The sequence below is a fragment of the Gnatocerus cornutus genome, chromosome 3 (genome assembly GCF_029298725.1).
Source record: "Gnatocerus cornutus isolate USDA-ARS CGAHR chromosome 3, icGnaCorn1.1, whole genome shotgun sequence".
Lineage (NCBI taxonomy): Eukaryota > Metazoa > Arthropoda > Insecta > Coleoptera > Tenebrionidae > Gnatocerus > Gnatocerus cornutus.
This window is the reverse complement of record NC_142235.1, coordinates 19,905,377-19,925,120: the sequence shown is the minus strand read 5'-3', so window position 1 is coordinate 19,925,120 and position 19,744 is coordinate 19,905,377. Positions and strand designations below refer to the sequence as shown.

The 19,744-nt window shown below is 30.1% G+C and overlaps 1 protein-coding gene across 3 annotated transcripts in view; it reads left to right on the top strand.

Moving 5' to 3' along the window:
* Nucleotides 1–19,744, top strand: part of LOC148177885 (voltage-gated inwardly rectifying potassium channel KCNH6-like) — a 90,246-nt gene that overhangs the window by 24,824 nt on the left and 45,678 nt on the right. For all 3 annotated transcript variants that reach the window (XM_088033186.1, XM_088033187.1, XM_088033185.1), the window contains exons 3-7: nucleotides 7,626–7,775; nucleotides 7,826–7,967; nucleotides 11,223–11,444; nucleotides 14,707–14,801; nucleotides 14,880–15,028. In XM_088033186.1, the coding sequence (XP_087889312.1) occupies nucleotides 7,626–7,775; nucleotides 7,826–7,967; nucleotides 11,223–11,444; nucleotides 14,707–14,801; nucleotides 14,880–15,028 (758 nt within the window). The remainder of the gene's footprint in view (nucleotides 1–7,625; nucleotides 7,776–7,825; nucleotides 7,968–11,222; nucleotides 11,445–14,706; nucleotides 14,802–14,879; nucleotides 15,029–19,744) is intronic.

The following is a 19,744-nucleotide window of genomic DNA, read 5'->3' as shown; positions in this document are numbered from 1 at the left end:
CTAAACACCAAATTTTTTGAACAACAGGGACGGATTTTAGAAATTTTTATTATCAAGACAAGCCAAAAATTTTCAGTATTTTTTATGCGGACATATAATTTTGGTAGTTTTGATCCTACGACAATTAAATTTGGCGAAATCATTAGGTTTTACTTGTTGACTGTCTGTCCTAAACACCAAATTTTTTGAACAACAGGGGCGGATTTTAGAAATTTTTGTTTCAAGCCTGGTCAAAAATTTTTAATGTTTGCAAATCAAATCTGTAACTTTTGCAGTTTTGATATTAGCAGAATAAAATTTAGAGAGGTTACTATATTTAACATGTTGATTATCTGTTCAAAATCTCAATTTTTTTTAACAACAGGGACGGATTTTAGAAATTTTTATTTTCAAGACCAGCCAAAAATTTTCATTATTTTCCATTTGGATATGTAATTTTGGTATTTTTGATGCTACGGCAAAAAAAATTGAGAAAGATTACTACTCTTGACTTGTTGACTGTTTGTCCTAATTACCAAATTTTTTGAACAGCAGGGACGGATTTTAGAAATTTTTGTTTCCAAGACGGGCCAAAAGTTTTCCAACATTTTCAAATCGGATCTGTAACTTTAGTAGTTTTGACACTAGCGGAATGAAATCTGAAGAGATTACTATCTTTAATATGTTGACTATTTGTACGAAATTTTAAATTTTTTGAACATGGACGAATTTTAAAATTTTGATTTCCAACACAAGTCAAAAATTTCCAGAATGTTTTATTTAGACACGTAATTTTGGTAGTTTCGATGCTAGGGCAATGAAATTTTTAGTTTTGACTTGTTGACTGTCTGTCCTAAGTACCAAATTTTTTGAGGAACAGGAATGGATTTTAGAAATTTTTGTTTTCACGATGGCCCAAAAATTTCTAATATTTTCAAATCGGAGCTGTAACTTTAGTAGGTTTGACATTAGCGGAATGAAATTTGGAGAAATCAATATTTCTAACATATTGACCGTCCGTACCAAATCTCAATGTTTGTAAACGACAGGGACGGATTTTAGAAATTTTTGTTTTCAAGATAGGCGAAGGTATTGTAATGTTTGTATCAACAATAGGTTTGATACCTACATAATATAAAGCGTTTTTGTACAAGAATATTATTTTTTGCACTTAATTTTAATTGCTTATACAGGGTCCGGCAACACTTGTGTCCACCCCCAAAATCGTCTTTAATTTTAAAGTTACAATTTTGAAAATTTGCATACGCTTATAGTTGACAAAGCTCTACAAGCTGACGCAAAAATTTGTTTTTTATCACAGTTTGTTTGGCGTCGCGACGACTAAGCAGTATAATTTTTAGCGATTTTTGAGTTCTTGCGGAAATATTCGCGATTTAATTTTTTTTTCAACATAACTGTGATACAAATATCTGAGTTTTTATTTTAAATCTAATGCAAATTGTGTTTAAAATTTGCGAAAAAAACGTTGTTTTATCAAGTTAGTTTTCAAAATTATGACAGCGCAGTGGCAAACTACGTTCACACCAAAATTTCACAAGTCACTTCATTCTATCTTATAAAGGTTAATTTTGATTAACAGGCATGTTGCACTTTATGGACACCAGAAATCGTTACTTTACATCGACAAAGTGACAATTTCACCAATTAAGACTTTTGTTACAATCTAAAGCGAGCCAAAGGATAGATGTCATTTGTGACACAAGATGTTGACAGATGGGTGTAAACGTAGTTCCCAATTTTGACGTAATGAAATTGGAAACTAACTTGATAAAACCGCATTTTTTTCTCAAATTTTGAAGACAATTTGCATTGAATCTAAAATAACAGTTGACATATTTTTTAAACATTTATATTGAAAAAAAATTAAATTAGGGGTTGATATCACAAACTCTCACTATTAACTAAAAATTACATTTTTAAGGCGTCGCGACGCCAAAACTATCAGTGATACAAAACAAATTTTTGCGTCAGCTTCTAGAGCTTTGTCAACTGTGAGCGTATGCAAATTTTCAAAATTTTATCTTTAAAATTGAAGACGATTTTGGGGGTGGACACAAGTGTTGCCGGACCCTGTATAACAAAACTTAACTTTCTCGTCGTTCTTTATAACCTTGCTTCTATATTTAATAAAGTATAAAAGTAATCGATTTCTTACAACAATTCGTAGAAGTTACAATCTCATGTCTCCAGCTAATCAAATCTACTTAAGAAGTTGTAGTGCTCCTAACTTGTGGACAACACGAACAGTTTTTTAAAGCACGCCGGAATTAAATCTTGTTTACACAAATTCCATGCATCTAATAAAAAAATTACAAATTTACTAAAAACGCGATTAAAAAAATTAAACTGACTTACCCAAGTAAATTGTTGTAATTAACAGTTTTACTTGTCGCGTTTGATAAAAAGTTGCTGCTCATTTTTCGTATTAGCCAATCGATAACTGTTGCAATCCTTGACATTTTCTTAACCCCGGCGCATCCACCAAAATCGCCGTTTTTTAATTCAACAAGAAATCCGCATAATTTCTGTTTGATGAGGTGGAAGGAAACGCTAATGGCTTGAAATTGTTTTCCATTGTGGTTGGCACACGCCACAGACTGGTTTCGAGTAGGTCGTTGCGATTCGATTAAATTTCACCGCATTGTCTATCAACAGGCCGAGTATGCAAGCACGTGACGATAATAACAGCAGAAACGAGGACAAAAATTGGTGCAGTCAGGAAATGCGCGGTAGTTAAGACAAATGGGGGAAATTACACGATCCGCAAACCGATAGTTTTGTCGACGCTTCTAGACGCATAATTACGGCCATTTTTAGGTCCTAGGCAATAATGAATATCTGATTAATTAATGAGCGAGATTTTGCGTAAAATGAACCTATGTAGCTCAAATTTGCTTAACAAATAAACGAGATATCGACCGAATTACATTTGCAGAAGGTGATTTTAGCGTCATTTTCAAGACGCTGTTTTGGGGCGAAAACTGCTTCTAATATTATTGAATTTATATCGATCGAAAGAGGAGCTCGACCTCTATCAACTGTCCAAATCTCAAATCGATAGGGTAAATAGTTTACGAGGGGCGATCAAAAAGCGAAAAATCGAAAAAATTTTCATCGATTGAGTCGTAAAATTTTTTTGCCCAAAATATTTACCATCGAATTTTCGACTTTTGAGGGCAGAGTTTAAAGTAAAATAGGCCAAAAAAATGATGGTAAAAACCATTTTTTTAAATCTTTCGTAGTTTCTTTGATATTGAGCTTTGAAAATTTTCCAACTCAAATTTTTTGAACAACAGGGACGGATTTTAGAAATTTTCAATTTGAAAGCGAGCCAAAAATGTTTAATTTTTTTCATTCTGACAAGTGCTTTTTGTAGTTTTGATGTTACAGCAATAAAATTTGGAGAGATTACTAGTTATGACTTGTTGACTGTGTGTCCTAAATACCCAATTTTATTTTATCCGGGACGGATTTTAGAATTCTTTGTTTTCAAGACGGCCATAAAATTTTCAATATTTTCAAATTGGATCTGTAACTTTAGTAGTTTTAACATTAGCAAATTGAAATTTGTAGGGGTTATTACCTTTAATATGTGGGACTGTCTGCGCCAAATCTCTAAATTTTTAAATGACAGGGACGAATTTTAGAAAATTTTGTTTTTAAGATGAGCGAAAAATTTTCAAAATTTTTTATTTAGACATGTAATTTTGGTAGTTTCGATGCTAGGGCAATGAAATTTGGAAAGATAACTAGTTTTGACTTATTGGCTGTCTGTCCTAAATACCAAAATTTTTGAACAACAGAGACGGATTTTAGAAATTTTCATTTTGAGGGCGAGTCAAAAATGTCTAATTTTTTTTCATTCTGACATGTGATTTTTGTAGTTTTGATGTTACGGCAATAAAATTTGGAGAGATTACTAGTTATGACTTGTTGACTGTGTGTCCTAAATACCCAATTTTTTAAACAACCAGGACGGATTTTAGAAATTTTTGATTTCAAGATGAGCGAAAAATTTTCAAAATTTTTTATTTAGACATGTAATTTTGGTAGTTTCGATGCTAGGGCAATGAAATTTGGAAAGATAACTAGTTTTGACTTATTGGCTGTCTGTCCTAAATACCAAAATTTTTGAACAACAGGGACGGATTTTAGAAATTTTCATTTTGAGGGCGAGTCAAAAATGTCTAATTTTTTTTCATTCTGACATGTGATTTTTGTAGTTTTGATGTTACGGCAATAAAATTTGGAGAGATTACTAGTTATGACTTGTTGACTGTGTGTCCTAAATACCCAATTTTTTAAACAACCAGGACGGATTTTAGAAATTTTTGATTTCAAGATGAGCGAAAAATTTTCAAAATTTTTTATTTAGACATGTAATTTTGGTAGTTTCGATGCTAGGGCAATGAAATTTGGAAAGATAACTAGTTTTGACTTATTGGCTGTCTGTCCTAAATACCAAAATTTTTGAACAACAGGGACGGATTTTAGAAATTTTCATTTTGAGGGCGAGTCAAAAATGTCTAATTTTTTTTCATTCTGACATGTGATTTTTGTAGTTTTGATGTTACGGCAATAAAATTTGGAGAGATTACTAGTTATGACTTGTTGACTGTGTGTCCTAAATACCCAATTTTTTAAACAACCAGGACGGATTTTAGAAATTTTTGATTTCAAGATGAGCGAAAAATTTTCAAAATTTTTTATTTAGACATGTAATTTTGGTAGTTTCGATGCTAGGGCAATGAAATTTGGAAAGATAACTAGTTTTGACTTATTGGCTGTCTGTCCTAAATACCAAAATTTTTGAACAACAGGGACGGATTTTAGAAATTTTCATTTTGAGGGCGAGTCAAAAATGTCTAATTTTTTTTCATTCTGACATGTGATTTTCGTAGTTTTGATGTTAGGGCAATAAAATTTGGAGAGATTACTAGTTATGACTTGTTGACTGTGTGTCCTAAATACCCAATTTTTTAAACAACCAGGACGGATTTTAGAAATTTTTGATTTCAAGATGAGCGAAAAATTTTCAAAATTTTTTATTTAGACATGTAATTTTGGTAGTTTCGATGCTAGGGCAATGAAATTTGGAAAGATAACTAGTTTTGACTTATTGGCTGTCTGTCCTAAATACCAAAATTTTTGAACAACAGGGACGGATTTTAGAAATTTTCATTTTGAGGGCGAGTCAAAAATGTCTAATTTTTTTTCATTCTGACATGTGATTTTTGTAGTTTTGATGTTACGGCAATAAAATTTGGAGAGATTACTAGTTATGACTTGTTGACTGTGTGTCCTAAATACCCAATTTTTTAAACAACCAGGACGGATTTTAGAAATTTTTGATTTCAAGATGAGCGAAAAATTTTCAAAATTTTTTATTTAGACATGTAATTTTGGTAGTTTCGATGCTAGGGCAATGAAATTTGGAAAGGTAACTAGTTTTGACTTATTGGCTGTCTGTCCTAAATACCAAAATTTTTGAACAACAGGGACGGATTTTAGAAATTTTCATTTTGAGGGCGAGTCAAAAATGTCTAATTTTTTTCATTATGACATGTGATTTTTGTAGTTTTGATGTTAGGGCAATAAAATTTGGAGAGATTACTAGTTATGACTTGTTGACTGTGTGTCCTAAATACCCAATTTTTTAAACAACCAGGACGGATTTTTGAAATTTTTGATTTCAAGATGAGCGAAAAATTTTCAAAATTTTTTATTTAGACATGTAATTTTGGTAGTTTCAATGCTAGGACAATGAAATTTGGAAAGGTAACTAGTTTTGACTTATTGGCTGTCTGTCCTAAATACCAAAATTTTTGAACAACAGGGACGGATTTTAGAAATTTTCATTTTGAGGGCGAGTCAAAAATGTCTAATTTTTTTTCATTCTGACATGTGATTTTTGTAGTTTTGATGTTACGGCAATAAAATTTGGAGAGATTACTAGTTATGACTTGTTGACTGTGTGTCCTAAATACCCAATTTTTTAAACAACTAGGATGGATTTTAGAAATTTTTGATTTCAAGATGAGCGAAAAATTTTCAAATTTTTTTTATTTAGACATGTAATTTTGGTAGTTTCGATGCTAGGGCAATGAAATTTGGAAAGATAACTAGTTTTGACTTATTGGCTGTCTGTCCTAAATAGAAAATTTTTTGAACAACAGGGACGGATTTTAGAAATTTTCATTTTGAGGGCGAGTCAAAAATGTCTAATTTTTTTCATTCTGACATGTGATTTTTGTAGTTTTGATGTTACGGCAATAAAATTTGGAGAGATTACTAGTTATGACTTGTTGACTGTGTGTCCTAAATACCCAATTTTTTAAACAACCAGGACGGATTTTAGAAATTTTTGATTTCAAGATGAGCGAAAAATTTTCAAAAGTTTTTATTTAGACATGTAATTTTGGTAGTTTCAATGCTAGGACAATGAAATTTGGAAAGGTAACTAGTTTTGACTTATTGGCTGTCTGTCCTAAATACCAAATTTTTTGAACAACAGGGACGGATTTTAGAAATTTTCATTTTGAGGGCGAGTCAAAAATGTCTAATTTTTTTTCATTCTGACATGTGATTTTTGTAGTTTTGATGTTTGGGCAATAAAATTTGGAGAGATTACTAGTTATGACTTGTTGACTGTGTGTCCTAAATACCCAATTTTTTAAACAACCAAGACGGATTTTAGAAATTTTTGATTTCAACATGAGCGAAAATTTTTAGGGTCATTTTCAAGACGTTGTTTCGGGCCGAAAACTGCCTTTAATAGTATTGAATTATAAATTGATCGAAGGAGCTGCTCGAGATCTATCAACTGTCCAAATCTCAGATCGATAGGGCAAATAGTTTACGAGGGGCGATCAAAAAGCGAAAAATCGAAAAATTTTTCATCGATTGAGTCGTAAAATTTTTTTGCCCAACAAATAGACTATCGAATTTTCGACTGTTGAGGACGGATTTTAAAGTAAAATGACACGGGAAAAACGATGGTGAAAACCGTTTCATAAAATCTTTCGTAGTTTTGGAGATATTGAGCTTTGAAAATTTTCTAACTCAATATTCAATATTCAAAACTTTGATCGCTCATAAATCCAGATATTTCCGGGACCAATCTTAACGAGTTTTACCTTTTTGGATTCTACGTAAAATTCTGCGTAAAATGAGCTTATATAGCTCAAATTTCCCTAAGAAATAAACGAGATATCGACCGAATTACATTTTCAGAGGGTGATTTTAGGGTCATTTGCAAGATGCTGCTTTTAATATTATTAATATTATTGAGTTATATATCGATCGAAACAGCAGTTCTAGATCTATCAACTGTCCAAATCTCAGATTGCTGGGGCAAGTAGTTTACGAGGGGCGATCAAAAAACAACAATATGAAAATTTTTTATCCATTTCTTTCCCCAAACTTCCGTAACTTTGATCGCTCATAACTCAGTTAATTCTGGGCGGATCTTAACGAATCTTACCTTTTTAGATTCTGCATGAAATTCTGCCTAAAATGAGCTTAAACACTTTAATAATACTTTAATAACTAAGTGAGAAATCGACCGAACTACATTTAGAAACTCGCTTTTACCAAACCCCAAACTTAACAAACTTTTTTTTCAGGCTCAAAGTTCCTATGTTCGGAAGTGATAGCTCCTATACGGAGCGAAGTGGATGACATAAGTCTGATAATAATAAATTTCGAAGATTTAACGGCGGCCCCAACGGCGTCTTTGGAAAGCAGTCCGGTGGGAAAACCCCGTCTTAGTAAATGTGAGTATTTCAGAACGATTTCAACGACATTAACTTGAGATATGTTTTAGTCGACAGAGCCAGAGCTTCGTTTCGACAAAGTCTCAGGTTGGGTTCGAATTTGCGAGGAAGAGGCCTTAGATTAGCGGGCTATTTGACGCCTCCTAGTGACGTCACTGCCGCCGAAGAAGAGGCAGATACTTTGGAGCAATGGTAAGAAGAACAAGGAAGATGGAAATTGCGGGTTTTATTGGTTTATTTAACACTGAGGAAATATCAGTTGTATGTTTATTTTATTGAGGGAAAAATGCGAAATTGGGAATTGTTTTACCAAAGACTGTAATAAAATGCAAGGCACGACAAGGCTTAGTTTAATAGGTTCCTATAAATTGAGTTAACTTTATTGTCTGAAAGTATTATGTTTATATTCCATCGTTTCAACGCATTGTGCTTTTGATGTGAGTAGTCTGTCGCCCTGCTGATTTGAATCAATTTAGATTGTTTAAGTTAAAAGCATTTCAGAACAATTTGTTGAATTCTGATTAAGTGTAGAAATATATGATTTGTATAAAAGTTACACTATGAACTCAACAAATTTGGAACTAAATTAGTACTGGGGCAGTGGAAAGTCATTTCTAAAGTAGAATTTTCTCCTGATTCTAAATCCGAAATCCGTTTTGCTCTATCAGGTTAGGACTCAGAGATATTTGTACAATAAGTTTGTTTTGTGTACTCTGCGTTCCCTTTTATTTTTTTTTCAGTTTTGTTTATCAATCTGCAAAATTAAAAAACTGTGTAATACATCATTGGAAAGGTAATAAATAAGCTTTTTAATGAAATATAGAAGTAGACAGAAAACTTAGTTTTTGCCAAGATATTCGAGGAAAACTTATGAACATTTCAAGAAACGAACGGTTTTTAAAAACCTTTTCACATATTTTTGCCGAGAACTTCTAAATTGGTACTTTGATTTTTTATTGTAACACGTCAATATAAAGGTTGAGATCCCAGCTGTCTAACGCGGTGTTAAAGTGGTCCAAGAGGTATAAGGCTATATAGCCTCAATAAAAGTTGTTGATACACGCAGATGATGGGACTAGTAGTTATCGGGTGTAATTAAAGACCTTTGTTTGAAAATGCCTAATGTATACCAGTGGTTTCAAGGAGTTTTTACACATTTTTTAAATTTCGTGTTTGCAATTTGAAAAAATCAAAATATCAAAATTATATCAAATATGTGTTAGGTTTGTTTCTAATCCTTTACCTACCTGTCACCCTCTGCAAAACATAGCCTGAGCTCAATTTACCTGTTCTTATTACAGAGGGATCAGGATTTATTTAGTAAGCTAAATTTACGAACATCGTTTCTTGTACTTACTTTCTACCTGAGTTTTGACAATGGCTGTTTTTATGAAATCAAATGAAATAGCAGGTATTTAATCATTTATTACTTAAAAAAAAATATTAATAATCTCGTTACAAGTTTGATATAATGTACGCACAAGTTTCGATGATTTCTAAATAGTATTAAGTCCGGAACTGGTCAAAGTGACAAAAATAAACGCTGTGGTGCAACCAGATGGTTTACAACTCTGGGATGTTTTCTATTGTAAGCCAGTTAACTTTTACACAATGGGAGAATTTTACTGCCACCATATAGCCTTATACCTTTTGGACCACTTTAACCAAGTTTTTATCTCTTGCCTGTTAGAAGTTACTTGACAATGAATATGGAGCAATTTTAAGAAATCAATCTAGTTCAGATAACTTTTAAGACTTTTAACTCTAAAATTTTGTAAAAATTTTAATTTGAATGCCCACAAAATTGTGGTTTTTTGACAAATCTCGCGTTTCAAATCTGATCTATATCTATATGGAAAATCGTAGATAAAAATAAATGATGATATTTATAATTTAAATAACGAGCTGGGGGCTTTAGCATCTCCAATATTTTTCATTTAGAACTGTAATTTGAACATTTTCGATGCTAAGGCAATGAAATTTGGAGAAATTACTAGTTTTGACGTGTTGAGTGTCTGTCCTAAATACCAATTTTTTTTACCGAGGGGACGGAATTTAGAAATTTTTGCTTTCAAGATGGGCCAAAAATTTCCAACATTTTTAAATCGGATCTGTAACTTTAGTAGTTTTGACATTAGCGGAATGAAATTTAGAGAGGTTACTACCTCTAATATGCAGACTGTCTGTACCAAATCTCAAATTTTTTGAACAACAGAGACGGATTTTTAAAATTTTCATATTCAAGACAAGCCAAAAATTTCCAATATTTTTCATTCAGGCCTGTAATTTTGCTAGTTTTGATGCTAGGACAATGGAATTTGAAGAGATTACTAGTTTTGACTTGTTGACTGTTTGTCTTGAATACCTAATTTTTCGAACAACCGGGCGGATTTAAAAAAATTGTTTTCAAAACCGGCCAAAATTTTCCAATATTTTCAAATCGGATTTGTAACTTTAGTAGTTTTAACGTTAGCGGAATGAAATTTAGAGAACTTACTATCTCTAAGATGCTGATTATCTGTACCAAATCTCAAATTTTTTTAACAACAGAAACGGATTTTCAAAATTTTTATTTTCAAGACAAGCCAAAAATTTCCAATATTTTTCATTCAGATATGCAATTGTGGCAGTTTTGATGCTAGGACAATAGAATTTGGAAACATTACTAGTTTTGACTTGTTGACTGGTTGTCCTAAATACCAAATTTTTTGAACAACCGGGATGGATTTCAGAAATTTTTGTTTTCAAAACGGGCCAAAAATTTTCTCAAATCCGATGTGTAACTTTAGTAGTTTTGACATTAACGGAATGAAATTTGGATAGGTTACTATCTATAACATGTTGATTATTTGTACCAAATTTCAAGTTTGTTGAACATCAGGGACGGATTTTAGAAATTTTTATTTTTAAGACGAGCCAAAAATTTTCAATATTTTACATTCGAACATGTAATTTTGGTATTGTCGATGCTAGGACAATGAAATTTAGAGATATTACTACTTCTAACATACTAACGATCTGTGTCAAATATCAAATTATTTAACTAACAGGGACGGATTTTAGAAATTTTTATTTTGAAGACAAGCGTTTTTTTGGGACATGAGATCAGTTTTTTACAAATTTCATTAAAACTTACTTAAAAGTAGCGCTGAGTTTTATAGCTCGTTGAAAAGTTTATTAAAGCAGCTTTCAAAAACCCTGTCCAGCAATCCCATAACTTCACCAACTTTTAAGGAAAAGTGCAGAAAATACATGTTTGGACACGTTTTCAAAAATTTTTTCTGAATCCGGACCTGATGGAGCAAAACGGGCTTCCGATTCGGAATCAGAAAGCCATTCCACTTTACAGATGACTTTTTACTTCTCCAGCTCAATTTTCTTCGTCACAGTAAAGTGGAGTGAAGTGAAATTATTTTAAGTTAAAGTAAAAAAGAATTTTTTTTCTAGTCCTTTAACATCGAACTCCCCGACTCCGATTCTGGAACAGACGTGGGTTTCAAAAACCGAAGTGCCGACGGTAACGACGCACACAACGATTCCAGTGCCGTCTCAGACGATAGACTATACGGCCCTGGCGATATCACATAGCGCCCCCACAAGTCATCAAGCGTCTTTCGAACGTGGTGAAAGCGTCGAAAGGAGTAGGCCACCCATCATCTGTAGTAGTAGGTAATTGATTGTGGAATGACCAAAATTGCGACGGGCTTTGGACGGAAATGTCGGGGACCCTCGTATTGCCAATATAAATTTGGAACGATGAAGACATTTAGTTTTAGGTTGATTTTAGATTAATCAGTGTCATAGTTAAAATTAGCTGGTTGCTCGTAAAATTCGAATAAAATTATGCAATATAAATTTATCTGATCTTTTAATGGATGAGAAAGATATTCCTGGATAACTGTAGTCAACAAATTTTGGAAAAACATTGCTGTTTCAGGTCCGGATTCGAGGATTTTCTTGAAAAATTGTTTGTCTAGGTTCTACTGTCCTACTGTAGAAAAAAATTGTTTTTTTACATTTTCTTGTAAACTGGCAAGGTTATTGCATTGCTTACATTGTTTTGGAATAATAATTTAATATGCTTTTCAACGGTCAAGTTCCTTCCATGATATTTGAAAAAACTGATCTCATATCCTAAAAAAAAACGTTTGTCTTTAAAATGAAAATTTCTAAAATCCGTCCCTGTTGTTCAAAAAATTTGAGATTTGACATAGATAGTCAACATGTTAGAAGTAGTGATCTTTCCAAATTTCATTGTCCTACCATCTAAACTAACAAAATTACATGTCCGAATGAAAAATATTGGAAATTTTTGGTTCATCCTGAAAATAAAAATTTCTAAAATCCGTCTCTGTTGTTAAAAAAATTTGAAATTTCGTACAAACAGTCACCATGTTAGAGATACTTATCTCTCCAAATTTCATTATGATGACAAAACTACTAAAGTTACACATTCGATTCGAAAATTTTGAAAATTTTTGGTTTGTCTTCATAACAAAAATTTTTAAAATTCACCACCGTTGTTCAAATAATTTGGTCTTAAGGACAGACAGTCAACAAGTCAAAACTAGTAATTTCTCCAAGTTTCATTGACTTAGCATAGAAACTACTAAAATTTTTGAAATTTTTGACTAGTCTTAAAAATAAATTTTTATTAAAAGCCGTCTCTGTTGTCCAAAAAACTTGAAATTTGGTACAGAAAGTCGGCATGTTAGAGATAGCAACCTCTCAAAATTTTATTTCGCTAATGTCAAAACTACTAAAGTTTCGGACTCCAGATTTGTAAATATTGGAAAATTTTGGCCCGTCTTTAAAACAAAAATTTCTAAAATTCGTCCCTGTTGTTCAAAAAATTTGGTATTTGAGACATATAATCAACAAATCAAAACTAGTAATCTCTCCAAATTGTATAGGCCTAGCAGCGAAACTACCAAAATTACATGTCCGAATGAAAAATATTGAAAATTTTTGGCTCGTCTTAATAATATTTTTTTTTTAAATTTGTCCCTGTTTTTTAAAAAAAATTGAAATTTAGTACAATCAGCATGTTAAAGATGCCTCTCAAAATTATTAAATTATTCCGTTAATGTCAAAACTACTAAAGTTACAGATTTGAATAAAAAATTTTGGAAATTTTTGGCTCATCTTGAAAATAAAAATTTTTAAAATCCGTCCCTGTTGTTTCAAAAATTTGCGATTTGGTTGAAACAGTCAACGTGTTAGAAATAGTAACCTCTCCAAATTTCATTCCGCTAATGTCAAAACTACTAAAGTTACAAATCCAGTTTGAAAATATTGAAAATTTTTGGCCTGTCTTGAAAACAAAAATTCCGAAAATCCGCCCCGGTTGTTAAAAAAAATTGGTGTTTAGGACAGACAGTCAACACGTCAAAGTTAGTAATCTCTCCAAGTTTCATTGACTTAGCATCGAAACTACTAAAATTTGCCAAATTTTTGACTAGTCTTGAAAATATATTTTTTTTAAAATCCGTCCCTGTTGTTAAAAAAACTTCAAATTTGGTACAGAAAGTCGGCATGTTAGAGGTAATAACCTCTTAAAATTTCATTCCCCTAGTGTCAAAATTATAAAAGTTACAGATCTGATTTAAAAATATTGGAACTTTTTGGCCCGTTTTGAAAACAAAATTTCTAAAATTCGGTTCTGTTGTTAAAAAAATTTGGTATTTAAGACAGACAGTCAACAAGTCAAAACCAGGAATTTCTTCAGATTTCATTGCCCTAACAGCGAAACTACTAAAATTACATGTGCGAATGTAAAATATTGGAAATTTTTGGCTCGTCTTAATAATAATTTTTTTTTAAATTTGTCCCTGTTTAAAAAAAATGAGATTTAGTACAGACAATCAGCATGTTAGAGATAGTAACCTCTCAAAATTTTATTCCGTTAATGTCAAAACTACTAAAGTTACAGATTTGAATAAAAAAATTGGAAATTTTTGGCTCATCTTGAAAATAAAAATTTCTAAAATCCGTCCCTGTTGTTTAACAAATTTGGTATCTGAGACATATCATCAACAAATCAAAACTAGTAATTTCTCCAAATTGTATTGCCCTAGCAGCGAAACTACCAAAATTACATGTCCGAATGAAAAATATTGAAAATTTTTGGCTCGTTTTAATAATATTTTTTTTTAAATCCGTCCCTGTTGTTAAAAAAATTGAGATTTGGTATAGACAGTCTGCGTGTTAGAGATAGCAACCTCTTAAAATTTCATTCCCCTAGTGTCAAAATTACAAAAGTTACAGATCGGATTTAAAAATATTGGAACTTTTTGGCCCGTTTTGAAAACAAAATTTCTAAAATTTGGTTCTGTTGTTAAAAAAATTTGGTATTTAAGACAGACAGTCAACAAGTCAAAACCATGAATTTCTTCAGATTTCATTGCTCTAACAGCGAAACTACTAAAATTACATGTGCGAATGTAAAATATTGTAAATTTTTGGCTCGTCTTTATAATAAAATTTTTTAAAATTTGTTCCTGTTTTTAAAAAAAAATAGATTTAGTACAGACGATCAGCATGTTAGAGATGCTCAAAATTTTATTCCGCTAATATCAAAACTACTAAAGTTAAAATTCCAGTTTGAAAATATTGAAAATTTTTGTCCCGTCTTGAAAACAAAAATTTCTAAAATCCGTCCCTGTTGTTCAAAAAATTTGGGATTTTGAACAGACAACTTACAAGTCAAAACCAGTAGTCTCTCCAAATTTCATTGCCCTAACATCGAAATTACTAACATTACATGTCCGAATGAAAAACAAACTTAATTTTTCAATATCTCTGATGCAGCAAAACGGACTTTGGAGCCAATTCTACTTGAAAACCACAAATTTTGTCCACAGTTTGTTGACTACTCTATTAGAAATCCAGTTTTTCCAAAAACTCGTTGTTAAAACCGAATTTTTTCTAGGCACCAAACACCAAATAGAGTATCGCATGCGACAAGTTTAGACGCAATAGCTAGGAGGCAGTGTTTTAGGACAGGATATCCTACAGTTAGTGTTTGTAAGTGTGTTTCACAATTTCCATCCTCATCAAATTCAAATTATCTCAAATAGATAACGAAACGCATTGTTTCCGCAGCCAACAAACCTCATTTGAGCAAACAGTTTCCGAACGTTTCTTCAGAAAGCGATTTGCAGAGATACAAGACGGCGCCTCAATCACACGACAGAAAAAGTCCAACTCTTAGTAATCCCAACGACTCTCTCAAGCAAAAAGTCGTTGCTCAGGTGAGTGTCTTTTTTAATTTCATTTGCACTCTTGGGACTTTTTGCTCGACGCTTCTAGTCCCGATCGCACGCATGTGTAAATAGAGGATTTTTGAGTAGATGGTTTTGCGTGTTTAGATGATGATATAAATGATGGGTTCCGTGGAAATGTTTAATTAAATAATGCAACGGGGAGCGTGGGCCGCTTTGTTTTCCACAACATTCCGTGTTTCGAATATTTAGATATTTGTCCAGGCAAGATGGACACAAAAATTTCAAAAGCTCGGAATCATTTCAATAAGGCTGATTTTTTGTGTGGACGTTTATTTTATTGGTCCAAACAAAATGACAAAAGTTTCCATTTATAGGTGTGCCGCTAAAATTATTTGCAAATATTCCAATGGCAAAAATACTTATTATGAAAATTGTACCTTTCAAATTTACTACAAAAAAGATCTCGTAATATTTTTCGCACGATTTAACATTTTTGAGATATGAAAGTACTTTTCAAAGTTTTAAGAATTTTATTATTCTTTTGTGCATTACAGTCGATGATAGAACTTAGTGTCTTTTTTAGATTGACTTATACAAATAATCTTCTGCAAATTTTTTTTCATGGTACTTATTGTCTTCAAGGACTTCTCCTAGTTTTTGAGTCCTCAAAATTACCACATACTGTTGGAAAATTAAATTTAACTTTTTTAACAATAAAAACAACAATAAAAAAATTATTTGTTGTAAAAAAACAACAACAAAACATTTAGTCAAAATAAAATTTCGCAAAATCAAAATTATAACTTTTACCAGCATTAAAACAATTACTTTTCACTAATTTATTTGAAATAAATGAAGACACTGTTTTATTTGTATTCTGAACTTTATTTTAGTCTTCATGTACAACTATAAAATTTGGAGATTCAATTATTTTAGTCTTGCAAATTTACTACTCCAAATTTCAAAATTTTTGAGCAAAAAATAGAGTTTTTAGAAATTTTTATTTGGAAGACGAACTAAAAATTTTCATGGCTTTTAATTAAATTTTGCAACTTTGTCAGATTTTATTCTAAAACTGTGAAATTTAGAGGTTTTACTACTTTAGACTTGCTAATCTACTGCTCTAAATTTCAAAATTTTAGAGCAAGAAAAAAAAATTTTAGAATTTTTTATTTTGAAGACGAACTAAGAATTTTCATAGCTTTTACTTAATTTCTATAACTCTGCCAGATTTTATTCTAAAACTGTGAAATTTGGAGGTTTCATTACTTTAGACTTGCTAATTTACTGCTTAAAATTTTAAAATTTTAGAACAAAAAAAAAGTGTTTATAAAAATTTTTATTTTGGAGGCGAACTAAAAAATTTTATGGGTCATTAAAATTTCGTAACGTTGTCAAATTTTATTCTGAAACTCTAAAATTTGGAGGTTTTACTACTTTAGATTTGCTAATTTACTTTTTTAAATATCAAAATTCTAAAGCAAAAAATAGAGTTTTTAGAAATTTTTATTTGGAAGAGGAACTAAAAAGTTTCATAGCTGTTACATAACATCCGTAACTGTGTCAGATTTCATTTTAAAACTGTAAAATTTGGAGGTTTTACTACTTTAGATTTGCTAATTTACTTCTTTAAATATCAAAATTCTAAAGCAAAAAATAGAGTTTTTAGAAATTTTTATTTGGAAGAGGAACTTAAAAGTTTCATAGCTTTTACTTAACATCCGTAACTTTGTCAGATTTCATTTTAAAACTGTAAAATTTGGAGGTTTTACTACATTAGATTTATTAATTTACTTCTTTAAATATCAAAATTTTAAAGCAAAAAATAGAGTTTTTAGAAATTTTTATTTTGGAGGCGAACTAAAAAATTTTATGGGTCATTAAAATTTCGTAACGTTGTCAAATTTTATTCTGAAACTCTAAAATTTGGAGGATTTACTACTTTAGATTTGCTAATTTACTTTTTTAAATATCAAAATTCTAAAGCAAAAAATAGAGTTTTTAGAAATTTTTATTTGGAAGAGGAACTAAAAAGTTTCATAGCTGTTACATAACATCCGTAACTGTGTCAGATTTCATTTTAAAACTGTGAAATTTGGAGGTTTTACTAGTTTATACTTGCTAATTTACTGCTCAAAATTTCAAAATTTTAGAACAAAAAAAAGAGTTTTTAAAAATTTTTATTTTGGAGGCGAACTAAAAAATTTTATGGGTCATTAAAATTTCGTAACGTTGTCAAATTTTATTCTGAAACTCTAAAATTTGGAGGTTTTACTACTTTAGATTTGCTAATTTACTTTTTTAAATATCAAAATTCTAAAGCAAAAAATAGAGTTTTTAGAAATTTTTATTTGGAAGAGGAACTAAAAAGTTTCATAGCTGTTACATAACATCCGTAACTGTGTCAGATTTCATTTTAAAACTGTAAAATTTGGAGGTTTTACTACTTTAGATTTGCTAATTTACTTCTTTAAATATCAAAATTCTAAAGCAAAAAATAGAGTTTTTAGAAATTTTTATTTGGAAGAGGAACTTAAAAGTTTCATAGCTTTTACTTAACATCCGTAACTTTGTCAGATTTCATTTTAAAACTGTAAAATTTGGAGGTTTTACTACATTAGATTTATTAATTTACTTCTTTAAATATCAAAATTTTAAAGCAAAAAATAGAGTTTTTAGAAATTTTTATTTTGGAGGCGAACTAAAAAATTTTATGACTCATTAAAACTTCGTAACGTTGTTAAATTTTATTCTGAAACTCTGAAATTTGGAGGTTTTACTACTTTAGATTTGCTAATTTACTTCTTTAAATATCAAAATTCTAAAGCAAAAAATAGAGTTTTTAGAAATTTTTGTTTGGAAGAGGAACTAAAAAGTTTCATAGCTTTTACTTAACATCCGTAACTTTGTCAGATTTCATTTTAAAACTGTAAAATTTGGAGGTTTTACTACATTAGATTTATTAATTTACTTCTTTAAATATCAAAATTTTAAAGCAAAAAATAGAGTTTTTAGAAATTTTTATTTTGGAGGCGAACTAAAAAATTTTATGACTCATTATAATTTCGTAACGTTGTTAAATTTTATTCTGAAACTCTGAAATTTGGAGGTTTTACTACTTTAGATTTGCTAATTTACTTCTTTAAATATCAAAATTCTAAAGCAAAAAATAGAGTTTTTAGAAATTTTTATTTGGAAGAGGAACTTAAAAGTTTCATAGCTTTTACTTAACATCCGTAACTTTGTCAGATTTCATTTTAAAACTGTAAAATTTGGAGGTTTTACTACATTAGATTTATTAATTTACTTCTTTAAATATCAAAATTTTAAAGCAAAAAATAGAGTTTTTAGAAATTTTTATTTTGGAGGCGAACTAAAAAATTTTATGACTCATTAAAACTTCGTAACGTTGTTAAATTTTATTCTGAAACTCTGAAATTTGGAGGTTTTACTACTTTAGATTTGCTAATTTACTTCTTTAAATATCAAAATTCTAAAGCAAAAAATAGAGTTTTTAGAAATTTTTGTTTGGAAGAGGAACTAAAAAGTTTCATAGCTTTTACTTAACATCCGTAACTTTGTCAGATTTCATTTTAAAACTGTAAAATTTGGAGGTTTTACTACATTGGATTTATTAATTTACTTCTTTAAATATCAAAATTTTAAAGCAAAAAATAGAGTTTTTAGAAATTTTTATTTTGGAGGCGAACTAAAAAATTTTATGACTCATTAAAACTTCGTAACGTTGTTAAATTTTATTCTGAAACTCTGAAATTTGGAGGTTTTACTACTTTAGATTTGCTAATTTACTTCTTTAAATATCAAAATTCTAAAGCAAAAAATAGAGTTTTTAGAAATTTTTATTTGGAAGAGGAACTTAAAAGTTTCATAGCTTTTACTTAACATCCGTAACTTTGTCAGATTTCATTTTAAAACTGTGAAATTTGGAGGTTTTACTAGTTTATACTTGCTAATTTATTGCTTAAAATTTCAAAATTTTAGATCAAAAAAAAAGTTTTTAAAAATTTTTATTTTGGAGGCGAACTAAAAAATTTTATGGGTCATTAAAATTTCGTAACGTTGTCAAATTTTATTCTGAAACTCTAAAATTTGGAGGTTTTACTACTTTAGATTTGCTAATTTACTTTTTTAAATATCAAAATTCTAAAGCAAAAAATAGAGTTTTTAGAAATTTTTATTTGGAAGAGGAACTAAAAAGTTTCATAGCTGTTACATAACATCCGTAACTGTGTCAGATTTCATTTTAAAACTGTGAAATTTGGAGGTTTTACTAGTTTATACTTGCTAATTTACTGCTCAAAATTTCAAAATTTTAGAACAAAAAAAAGAGTTTTTAAAAATTTTTATTTTGGAGGCGAACTAAAAAATTTTATAACTCATTATAATTTCGTAACGTTGTTAAATTTTATTCTGAAACTCTGAAATTTGGAGGTTTTACTACTTTAGATTTGCTAATTTACTTCTTTAAATATCAAAATTCTAAAGCAAAAAATAGAGTTTTTAGAAATTTTTGTTTGGAAGAGGAACTAAAAAGTTTCATAGCTTTTACTTAACATCCGTAACTTTGTCAGATTTCATTTTAAAACTGTAAAATTTGGAGGTTTTACTACATTAGATTTATTAATTTACTTCTTTAAATATCAAAATTTTAAAGCAAAAAATAGAGTTTTTAGAAATTTTTATTTTGGAGGCGAACTAAAAAATTGTATGACTCATTAAAAC